A 12,083-nucleotide genomic window follows, 5' to 3' on the forward strand; every position below is an offset into this window, starting at 1 on the left:
TGGACAGGGAATCATTTGTTATATCAAATTACACAATCACAAGGTTTGATCGAAATGAACACTCAACTGCATCACCATAACAATGATATATGCATAATTTTATGAAAAGTCTCTTTTTCTTTAATGAAATAAATGATAGACAGACAAAATAATAATTAATACAACGAAATAAATTATATATGTAATTGTAGCAACAATAACAATATCAGTCAATTGAAACTCAATAACTATATATTCTCACTTCATTTTATTATCAAATATAATATAGTAAATTAATGTTGTTAATTAATTTGATATAAATACCATGCGCAGATGAAAATTAATTGAGTAGAAATACTTTGGATAATAATAAACTTAGGTGGCTAGGGGTTACAGACAAAGCTACTGTTAAGTCCCTTTCTATGATTAGGTAAGGGTTTAGATCAAATTAAATGTGTTTGCCTAATATAGTACGATTAAACAGTACTTACCTAAAGGCATAATGGAACCCCTCCTGGTTTAGCTAGAATTATATATTTTATTTTATATATTTATATAATAATTGACACTATTATTTTTTTACTATTTTTGGTAGATTCTGTTAATCACTTTGTTCTGCTACAAATCGAAGTACTTTTGACCACATTCCCTAAGTTAGGTTAATAATAGCTTTTGCATTTCAATCATTCTAGACTTTTTTATAAAGTAATTTAATCCTGAGCTTGTTTGTCTTTTAATTGATTAAATGTCTTGTCGAATGTGAGTTCATACCTCTATCATATATAATTCTATTCAAATTTCATTTTGGTCATGATAAATTAGAAAATTTAGGTTCGGATCCATAACTAGATGTCTTGCTTTGGTGGGGTTCGATCTAGAGGGTTTACATTCTAGTTTGTTGACAAGTTTGAGCCTCATTGTATCATTTTATTCTTGGTTCCTAAAAATTACTTTCATTTCTAACCAATTCAATTCGGCTAGTGATTTTTCACGGGTTCAAATTTCAAACCTCGAATGTGGACATGTTCGAGAAGACCAGATCCATGAGCCAGCTGAAGTTGGTTAGGCTAAGTTTTCCACTCCTCCTCTTCTATCGTCATACTAGGCCCGAGTCATGTCCACCATGGATTCAGGCCCAACATGAACTCCAACATACAAGAGGCCCAAGTCTATCCCACCAACCATAATTGTTCAGCACATTTTATAAAAGCAAAAATTACCTAAATAAATATTTTATTTTACCATAATCTCTAAAATTTCCTACCATTTTTTTTTCTCAAAAATAACCTTTCAAATACATCACTCTCCTCTCACTGATACATCCCTATCCCCCTCTAGGATACATCCCTCCCTTCTCTAATACATCCATCACTTATGGAAGTCGAGTGATATATCCGGATGTTCTATCCCCTACATGATACATCCCTCCCCTCTCAGATACATCCCTCACCTATGTATCCGGATGTCCAGTGATGTATCCGGAAGTCTAGTGATGTATGTGAAATCCATAAATTTTAAGGAATTTTTGTAATTTGAAAAACAGCAGGGAAATAATGTAATTAACTTTTAACAATGAGATTTATGTAAATTATACTTTTATAAAACCAAACATTCAATGTTAATATTATTAAGTCCACATTGAAAATTTTCCAATATAGTAACAGTATTCTTAAAGTATCAACTAAAAATATTGGATCTTCTTTGACAGCTCTAGAAGGCCCAGTTATCTATAGATTTTGCGGTTTTCGTGATGAGGAGGTCTAAAGGATTGACAAAAGGATAGTACTATGAATACTTTTTCTATCTCAATTTATGTGACACATTTTATCTTTTAACAGTTTAAGTTTGACCGAGAATTTGCTACAAAAGGATAGTAATCTCAAAGGGAGTATTATTTTTTATCTGACTCAGCAATTCCACAGTAGGTACTGAAGAGTGTCCCACCTGGATTGTGAATAAATGATGCTAAATTCAAGTAATCTGAGATATGAAAGATTGGGGCATGGGTGTCACCAGAAATGATGCAAACAGAAAGCAAGAAAAAAAGTAAAAACAATCACATCATTCTGCTGGTGAATCATCTCAGCAGTCTACTGGAAGATATTAACAGATACTATTACAAACAACATGGGTATCTTTTGTGTCCCCACCCTGAAATCATATGTAGGGACAAAATCCATAGTGAATGAATTCACCTCACAATTCTTAGATCTCTCATTTTCATTTCATGAGGTACAATGATCACACTTCCATTAGTAATGGCATCACTAGAATGTTAGTCCAAGAAATAAGTGCAGTAGTAAGATTGAAGAATAAGATAATGCATACAAGATGAAAATAACATATTTTCGTGTAATTTTAGGGTGAATACAGTTTAATGATATCTAGAAGTTCATTGAAAAGATGAACATCATTGAAATACTTAAGAGGCGGCTATGAAGAGACAAAACTGTTACAGCTTGCTCTTTACCATGTGAATCCAACTAGCTATTAGTTCATGAAGTTTATACAATTACCTAAAGCAGCAAACTGAAGCCATCCTCCACCTAATTCAAGTGTTTAAGCACACTGCGCAATTGCGATTTTTGGCTCTCAATTCTTGCTTCTAAAAGTTTGGACTTCAAACCATGCTTCGGTATTCCACGTGGCCATTCAATACATCCTTTCATGGCTCGAGCGGTATGTGGATTTCTTGGGCCACCTGAGCAGCAATGATTCACAAAATCTTGGTAGGCTAGTGCTCTTTCAGCTGGTACATTCTCTGATAAAACAACATCCACATTAGATGTTGATCCATTTGAAAATCTTCCACTGTCATCGTGTGAGATTGTCTTACAGAAGTCATCATTTGACAGTGAGGATCTCCAAAGCTTGCGAAAAGATGATCCTTTCTTCTTCGGTTTTTTTGGTAATACTGAGGAGATGTCTCTAGTCTCAAAATCTAGAGAACCAGATTTTTGCTCATGATTCACTTTGCCACATAAAAGATATCTGCCCCGGTCAGTACAATTGACAGAATGCTCAGTTTCACCAACAGTATTATTCGAAAACTGATCTTCAGCTTGGGTCACTGTTTCTCTACCATTTTCATGTTTGCAACTCTCTTCATGATCAATAACGCCATTCAAACATTCACTGCTGGTGTTCATAGCACATGTTTTACTAACCTCAGTACCAACAATTTGAATTGCAGAGGAATGACAAGGAGTACTATAATCAGCGAAGGTATTAGTTCCCAGTTTTGACGCTTCACATATAATAGAACTTGTATATATGTCATTTAATAGTGGAGAGCTTGAAGAGAACTCCTTTATTTCTTGGATGTTCAATGAGTCAACAAGCTGCTTGACCACTTGCACTTCAATTAAGTCAGTCATGTCCACAGTTACATTGTTAGCTCTCAAAAAGCTCTGAAGTTCTGATATAAGATTACTCATCAGGCAATATTTTTCTTCTAAAAGTAGCTTTGCATCAATCAGCTTCATTTGAACCCGTTCTTCGCGCCAAACCTCAGCCAATTGAAGCATTTTTCTCTCTTCTTCCACTTCCTCCTCAAGTCTGGCACTTTCACTCTTCAATGCTTCAATTTCAGCTCTGTCCTCTTCAATCTCCTTGACTAGCTCATTGCACACATCCTCCAACAACTCTCGAGATTTTCTTTCTTTCTCATAATCATGCATATATTGTCTGGAAGATAACTTTGAATCAGCTAGATCAACCAGCAATTTGGAATTAGCAATATCCAGCTGTTTACAGTTTCTTCTCTCTCTTCTCAAATCATCTTTTAATCCATCAATTAAGGCATGCATCTTCTGACATTCTTTTCTCATCCATGAGGTTCTTTCTTCATTCAGCTTCCTCACAAAGTGTTTGAATTTCCTTCTAAGACGCCTCCTATCGGCTTCTAGCTCTTCAATGTGAATTCTTGCTCTTATTAGTTCAACTAATTGTAAGGCAGGAGCAAGTGAGGTAGTAGCACGTTCATAAAGCTTTACAAGGTTGGTGGAATGATTTACTTCTCTGTAGTGGCCAGGATCCCACTTTGTAGCTCCCTCCATCACAGATTTAGGGATTGGTATCCAAGAAGGGAGCTAGTAACAATCATGCAAATGGTCAGAAAGTATTGATTGTAATCAAAATGGAACTTCCATAGAATTAGACGAATATATAAAGGAAGACGATCAGACTTAAATCGAAGTAATGGAAATATAGTGGATGAACTGCAGAAGCAAAATATATGGGCTTTTTGGGCATGTGCAGCCGGTCGGTACAAACAAAGTGGTACAGCCATCTGTTACCTTCCTCCCTCTTCTACTTTAACTTCGCCTACTTATACAAAACTATAATAGAAATCCTCCGCAGATCAACCTCACAATTAGAGCCTGTTTCGCTGCTAACTTATGACTTTCGACTTATTTTACCTTAAAAACACATTATTAAGTTACATTTTCTTGTGCTAGTATATTCAATTCCAACTTTATGGAAAACAACAACACAGTGTTTAATTCAATAACACCTGAAAACCTACCGGATGAATCGAAACACACTGCCGCTTCATGCCGCCGCAACTGCCACCAGCCGAGTCGAACTCCGCCGCCAAATGCCACAGGCCAGCGGCGAGCTTTCTGGCAGAAACACCCATCTTTGCCCCACCATTAAAAAGCTCAAATCCTCTGTATTCCATTTCCATCAAAGGGTTATTAAACTTGCTCACCAAGAATTGATTGGCTGAGGCTGATCCACTTTCACCTTTTACTCTCCTCCGATCTCCGTCCACCGGAGTTCTTGTTTTCTTCCGGCGGTGGTGCAGTTTGTGATCAGTAGTCAACTGACAATCAATTGAACTAGCAATCCCATCACTGATCTTCATTTTTTTGTCAACAGAAAACTTTAACCCATTTGGAGTTTGTAGAATTGTACTCGCTGAATGGTCAATCACAGATTTAAGTGTGTGTATATTTGCATTATGAATTTGAGTGTGAAACAGGGGAAAGAAGAAAACAGAGGAGGGTGGTGGGACTTTTGGAGTTGAATTTAATAAACATAAAAGATTGACAATTCCAATGACTGAGTGTACGATTGAGTGTGTGATGTTTTTTTGTCCTCTCCTCATACGCCAACCCATAATGTTTCATTTTTCTTCTTCCTAACTTTTAGTGCACGTCTAGTTTTTTTCAAATTTGATTGAGTTTGGAACTTTGGATACCCAAAAACAAGCTAATATGAATAACTTTATTTTTAAAAGAAATTAGTAAAATATTAAAAATAAATATAGTAGTAGTATTTATTTATTCAGTTTATACAATTAAAAAATAATCTATAATTTTATTTGTAATTTACGCTTATTATTAATTATAATTATTATTGGATAAGTAAAATGGAAAGAGGAGAGTAATTGCTTTATGCAACAAAGTAATTTTACTCTCTTCGACTTAATTTATGTGATAGTATTTGACTATGCATTAATTTTTTTTTTGAAAAAAAATTATGATCTAAAATAAATTTTAGGTATTTATGTGATATTACCTATGTCCAACCATAGTTGTCATTATTGATTTTGCGAACTTCTTAAGAAACTATAAATAAAAGGATTATTTTACTATACGCCCTTTAAATATAATAAATATAATGTCTTGAAAAATATAATAAAAAAATGACTATAATTAATGATAAGTGTAAATTAGGAACTAAGTGTAAAAATTATCCATAGATTTCATTAAGTGGACAAATATTGTTGGACATCCCAAAATAGTATAATGAATAACTACTCCCTCTATCCTTAATTACTTGTCCACTTTTTCTTTTTTAGTTGTTCCTAATTACTTGTCCATTTTGACAAATCAAGGAAGGACAATTTATTTTTTTACATATTACTTTCTCAATTAAGTACTTTGAAAAAGGTAGAACTTCTTGAAAGTCTTAAGTTTTTAGTGGATCTATTTCATAATTAATAGGAATAAAATGATAAATTCACTATGTCAATAATTATTTTCTTAATAGGTGTGTTAATTTAAAAGTTAATAAGTAATTAGAGACAGAGGGAATATAAAATTGTGATCATATATAGTAGGATTGGGGAAAGTAGCTATTTTCTAGGAGTTACATAATGTTGCAAGAGATTGATTGAGGCGTAATATTAATGCATCAATAGACTAATCCAATAAATGATGGAAAAGAAGAAAAAAATACAAGGTCCACCATTATTTTGTGAATCAAAAGAAAAAGGCATACCAAACACACCCTAAAGTTTCAGTGGCTTCTATATTCCAAGTCTTTGTTTTTGTAGTAATAATTTTGATGAAAAAAAGGGGGACAAATTCCTGTTGGTGCTAAATATCCTCGTTACATTTTAATTATTCATTCCCCTAACTAGCTAAACGCTTATGATTTTATTCGTTTAAGTTGGTAGGAAACAAAATGATTATTCGTAATAGAACTGCTCTTTTCCTTTACCTTAAATAGAAAGGAGAACAACATTTATTTGTCTCATAAATTATTAATCGTAGAAATTTTTTTAAAAAAAGAATTAGAGTGTCATATTCAAATATTATATCTAATGATTTTTAAGAAATGTGTCATGTCAAAATGGATGAAGTAACTGTAAGAATTTGGCAATGTGTGTCAATCATGCACATAAAATATCTTGGGTAGCTCATATTTGCTTTTTGTAAAGTAAAATTAAAGTAATTGGCATCCTATAACAACTATCAATTCTCCATGATATTTTTGATGGTGCACAATTGTGATTTGTTTTGATCGGGTTTTGTTAGAAACATCTTAAGGAGCTAAAATATCAATTTCTAAATATCTCTTTTATATCTCATTGTATATTCATGTATGTATTCCATGTATATCTACGAAAATCTATGTGTGAGAAGAAATCGCAATTTGTGCATGCCTTTCTAAACCTTTGAGTTTAAGAAGCATTTTGATGCATGAATTGTGAAATCAATTTAGTCCATCTTGCATTAATCCTTTAAGAAGTTCACATGTTCTTATGATGTTATTAATGTGATACAGTTTTCATCACGAGACACGAATTGGGAAGTGCTACGGAGGACTAAGGTACCAGTGTGATAATTAATGATAGTCTTTCTGTCTCAATTTATGTGGGGTTTTTTAGTATGTTCTAAAAAACGTTATTTTTCTATAATTAAAAATAATTTAATTTCAAAGTTCTTTTTTTTACTCTTAATGAAATGATTTTTAGTCACAAGAATTATTTTTTTTCTTAAATTGTGTATCGTCAAGTCAAATAATGTCTATAAATTGGGATGGAAAGGTGAGTATTATATAAGGAGAATAATTACCTCATTCACAGCCAATGTGAAACCTTGACATCTCTGCGCACCAAAACATCTAAAATGTGGATAATATATTATCGGCTGCAACATCAAATTACTGACATGGCTTTCAAGATTCTAGCCCAACTCAATATAAAAAGGGCTCACGCTAGGACAGGTCGGCCCTTTTATTTTTCTAAGAGACAATTTCACATTTTTATGGGCTCACAACTTCAAAACATGACTCGTAATAAATAATGTTTTAAAAAGTAGACTTTCACTTAGACAGGATGGCAGAATAAATTATGAGAAATTCCGTGATATGATATAAGAAGTAGAAACGGAATAGTATTCCATATTCATGGTGTCATATCTTTAATAAACAATTTGGATTAAACTTCAAAAGTTGGAGAGATGCAGGAAATGTTGATCTGCTTCAATAGGAGATCAAGAAAGGTGTTTATCGCATAACAAGAGTTCAAGAATGAACCTCAAGATTAGGAGTGTGAAATAGACAGATGTTGGATTGAAAATGAAAATTAGGCATTATAAGAAACTTATAACTACAATTTCATTTAATTCCAATTCGTAGTAAAAATTTTGTCATTTGTCTCACTCCCCTGAATCTCGCTCGTCTCTCTTACTTTATACAAACACAAATATATAAATTGTACAAATACATATATCTTCGTCCTATACACTTATAATTATACAAATACAAATCTTTCCCTGCCCAGTTCTCTTTTGTCTTTCTCGCTTTATACAGATAAATTATACAAAATACAATGTATAATTTGTGTTAGCATAAAGCGAGAGAGATTTGATATACAAATACAAATGTTTTAACTCGATTCAATTGTATATAAATTCAAATTTTATGCAGTTATACAAACACAATCATTGATACGTATACATAATAGTTACATATATACAATTATCTAACCAATATACATATACAATCGCTGCAATTTTATACAAATGAGATGCATGTAAATCAGATGTCTGCGATTTTATACAAATGAGATGCATGTAAATCAGATGCCTGCGATTTATTGAAATCAGATGCATATGTTTGTTATGGAGCGCAAATAACAAAACTGTAGCTATAGAGCGCTAATATATTTTGACTCTTTTTGTCATCCCTACTCAAGACTTATGGCCAAGAGTGGAATAAAAATTACATGTATATACTTTGATGATCGAAATTCGAATTCAAGAAGATAAAGATCGGGACCACGTGGGGTGCAAGAGCCGGGGAGCCCAAAAGAAGCACAAAGGAGTGGTGAATTTCTAGTCCAAAAGGGGGCTGAAATCTCAAATTACAGCCATATGGTGTCCAAAAGGCTGAAAATTCAGCCCATAATCGAGTGCAGATCATGCCCATAATGGCTGAAATCTCACGATACTTAACTCTATTGGTATTATAATTACTTTTAATCCTACGACACTTTTGATCTGATTATTGTGTGTTTTCAGCAACATCCGTACTATGTAGCAACTTACTACCTCCTCTGTCCCATTTTATGTGAGGTAGTTTGACTCGATACGGAGTTTAAGAAAGAAAGAAAGACTTTTAAAACTTGTGGTCTAAAATAAATGATAGAAATTTGTGTAACCGTAAATCATTTCATTAAGGGTAAAATAGATATTTTATAATTAAATTATTACTTAATATAGAAATGTGTCATTCTTTTTGGGATAGACTAAAAAAAAAAGTAAGTCACATAAATTGGTCAGAGGGAGTAATAATTAAGGTCTAATAATAGTTAAATCAAATCAATCTAATCAGAAAGAGGAACCATCCTACTTTATAATTCTATCATTTTCATCTATAGATATCATACAAATTTCTTTAATCATTGATCTTAAGGGAGTGAAATATTTTTGCTAAAATAATGCCTTGAAGTTAAAAGTAAAAATACATAACAACAAGATTAGGTATGTTATTATTATTTGTAAGCAGGAGTAATATTTTTTCTATGTCAACAAGCAAGAAGCAAAATAATCCTCCTCAAGTGGCCTTTTGAAATATTTGGTTTTCTGGTCTAGGGAGCTATTTGACCTATAAGTAGAGTATGACTCTATGGCAAGTAAAGTGTTTGTATAAACCTTCACTCTTGAATCAATAATGCATCTTAAGGTACACCTAGCTCAATTTATTGGTAAGCAAGTGTAATGGATAGAGTTGCTTTTCTCTTAATCGGAGATCTCGGTTTCAAGTCATGAATATTAAAAAATCATATGTATCCCTGAATTGGCCCTATCAGTTAGGAATTCGAATTAGTTGGGCTATACCGTGGATACTGAACACTGAATAAGAAATTTGAAAAAGAAAAAAAAAACTTGGTTCTTGATGGAAAATTTTCAAAATTTCTTGTGAATTGATAACACAACAACACCAATCTATTTCTTGAATATGATGTTCTTATTTTCAAGCCACCTGTCTGGTTCTTTTTGTTTGGTTTTAATATAACCACATTAAATAGTAGTGGCATTTACCTATCTTCAGTCCTGTGCAACATTCATGGCCCTCTTTCTCTCTGTCTGAACCTCATATATATATTCATCATTATTTGTTTTAGCAGCCATGACGTAAGTGATGACATTATGAAGGAACTCATTTTTACTTTATTTTTAAAATGATAGTTTATCCAAAAATATGAGGGGGCCTAATTGCTTTTCCTGCTTTTAACTTTCTTCAAGGAGATGCTTTCTTTTTTATCATTGGATTCTAGCTAAAGTTAGTGTTAAAAATTGGAACTTTATGCCTTATACTGGATTTTACGGAGCATGCTCATGTTGTACAACATGATTAGGGCAAATATATGGGGTCAAGTAATTTCTTGATCGTCCGTTGGTACTAGCCTCTTATCCATTCTCATTGAATAACGAATATATAGTGTTCAAAGAACCATCAAAATGAGCACACTCTTGCATAGTAAACAATATCAAATTAACACCTCCTTTCATAACTTAAGAGGGTAAACAGAACATGGAATGTAATGAACATGGTCATGTCCACTACACAAACTTACAACATGAAGAAATTAAAACAATCTTATTCCTATTTCACTGTCCACTACCTCCCTCACACATACATACATACATACACAAAGGAAGGGGGGAAAAGTGATAATGAGTACAAGCACATAAGCAAATTAGTGGAGCTTGTTGGAGAGATTGCACTGCTTTCTGATCTCACCTTTTGTCCCAGTAAGTGGATTATTCTCAGAAAGAATAGTGATGGCTCTTGCAAATTCCTTGAAGAAATAATTTTGGCTTTTTGCCATTTTCTTTACATAAGGCTTAGTCCTCTTGTCCATTGCTAGTTGATGATCAACTAACATTAATCCCTTGTTGTCCAATATGTTCCTGTAGTAGTTGTTGTCTAGAACCATGGGTGTGCCTCTGTCATTTCTCACATACTGCACAGCCTTTGGGTCTGGAATTGGATCTGGACACTTCTTGAGCATGTGTGGTACATGCTCTGGGTTCAATTGAGGGTCTACTTCTGGATATAAACGGTGTACCAACTTCACACAGTGTGTTCGACCCACACTGTGTGACCCTGTTCAAATCACACATTAAGTATACAGTTTTTAGACCAAACTATTAACTGAGAGAGCATTTTTTATAGTACCTAGCAAGGCAACAACTCCAGGGGTGTTGATTCCAATGTTAGCAAATCTCTCAAGAACAACACTCATGCTTTCATTGTGATCTGGGAGGTGTTGTTCAAGAATGTCTGCTCTGCTTTTTCTTCCATCTCTTCTTCCAGTTTTGAGTGGGATGTGTGGCCCTCCTAGCTGTGTACAAGTCCATTATAACATATTAGTACAAGTATATTTAACTGAACCAAATATCTGAGAATTGTCAAAAATACATAAGTAAGTCTACTATTAGTACAAGAGTAACTGAAACTTAATGAACTACTAAGTCCAGATCTAGTACTATAAGTACACATAGAAACAAACATTTCAAGAAAGAAAATTTCTTGGAACTTAAAATGAAAGTAAGTAGTAAAAACTTACAGCAACAATGCCATCTCTACCAGACAAAACAAGAATATCAGCACAAGAAACAACACCAGGGCACTCCCTTTCTACAGCTTCTTTAATAGTCTCAATGTATCTGAAATTTCTCATACCAAAACTCCTGTCTGTCTCTTTCTCAGACAGCATCCTCCTTGTTGAGTCCAGCAACAAGGAAGCATCACATGACTGCAAAAAACAAAAGGTTCAATTATCATTTCTTCAAAAAGGGTGTCTAAAAAAATCATTTTTTTTTAAGTACCTCAACAAAGCAGTCATGGAAGATGTTTCTTAGCCAAGAAAATGCAGTATTCTTGTGGCGTTTGTAGAGAAGTTTGACTTGTTCTTTGATGATTTCTTCAGCTTGAGGGCAAGTGTCCTTGTAATAGTCCATTACAAGGCTAGGATTCTCCTCTGCAAAAACAGAGACAGCTGAAAAAAAGAGAATAGCAAAGAAAAAAATATGTTTGGAAGCCATTTTTCTTTGCAAAATGGTCGGTAGAGCTTGTTCTTTGGATGATCACTTAGGTACCTTCTTAAATAGGGGAAGAGAGTGCCTAAACTGCCCACAAAGAAAATACATTTTTCTCTCCACTCAAGTACTGTACTACTGGTCCCTTTCAATTTTCCTTCTCCATAATTAATTTGATTAATTTTTTTAATTGAATTAAATTAATATAATATTTTATAATTATAATTTTTCTTATTTTATTTCATAAAAAGTTTATATTTTAAAATATTACTCCCTATGTCCCTAATTAGTTGTCCACTTTTGAACTGACACACATAT

General features: G+C 33.3%; 2 protein-coding genes across 2 annotated transcripts; both read right to left on the minus strand.

Annotated features, from left to right (window-relative positions):
- Positions 1–2,254: 2,254 nt before the first annotated feature.
- Positions 2,255–5,079, minus strand: LOC102595875 (uncharacterized). The gene is made up of 2 exons (XM_006348053.2): positions 4,508–5,079; positions 2,255–4,070 (listed from the first exon to the last, which is right to left on the minus strand). The coding sequence occupies exons 1-2, from the start codon at positions 4,847–4,849 to the stop codon at positions 2,526–2,528; spliced, it is 1,887 nt and encodes a 628-aa protein (XP_006348115.1). The 5' UTR covers positions 4,850–5,079; the 3' UTR covers positions 2,255–2,525.
- Positions 5,080–10,198: 5,119 nt separating this feature from the next.
- On the minus strand, positions 10,199–11,862 carry LOC102596217 (peroxidase 42-like). The gene is made up of 4 exons (XM_006348054.1): positions 11,556–11,862; positions 11,294–11,482; positions 10,903–11,068; positions 10,199–10,830 (listed from the first exon to the last, which is right to left on the minus strand). The coding sequence occupies exons 1-4, from the start codon at positions 11,769–11,771 to the stop codon at positions 10,421–10,423; spliced, it is 981 nt and encodes a 326-aa protein (XP_006348116.1). The 5' UTR covers positions 11,772–11,862; the 3' UTR covers positions 10,199–10,420.
- Positions 11,863–12,083: the final 221 nt, after the last annotated feature.

The sequence above is a fragment of the Solanum tuberosum genome, unplaced genomic scaffold, assembly GCF_000226075.1.
Source record: "Solanum tuberosum cultivar DM 1-3 516 R44 unplaced genomic scaffold, SolTub_3.0 scf00099, whole genome shotgun sequence".
Classification (NCBI taxonomy): domain Eukaryota; kingdom Viridiplantae; phylum Streptophyta; class Magnoliopsida; order Solanales; family Solanaceae; genus Solanum; species Solanum tuberosum.

What these genes read in the sequence shown, in the direction of transcription:
- LOC102595875 (XM_006348053.2), bottom strand. Translation starts at nt 4,849, where the DNA reads ATGAAGATCAGTGATGGGATTGCTAGTTCAATTGATTGTCAGTTGACT. An exon ending in AGTGTGTTTCGATTCATCCG is followed by an intron (nt 4,071 to 4,507) that starts GTAGGTTTTCAG and finishes GATTGTTACTAG; the next exon opens with CTCCCTTCTTGGATACCAAT.
- LOC102596217 (XM_006348054.1), bottom strand. Translation starts at nt 11,771, where the DNA reads ATGGCTTCCAAACATATTTTTTTCTTTGCTATTCTCTTTTTTTCAGCT. An exon ending in TCCATGACTGCTTTGTTGAG is followed by an intron (nt 11,483 to 11,555) that starts GTACTTAAAAAA and finishes TGTTTTTTGCAG; the next exon opens with TCATGTGATGCTTCCTTGTT. An exon ending in TGGAGTTGTTGCCTTGCTAG is followed by an intron (nt 10,831 to 10,902) that starts GTACTATAAAAA and finishes TGATTTGAACAG; the next exon opens with GGTCACACAGTGTGGGTCGA.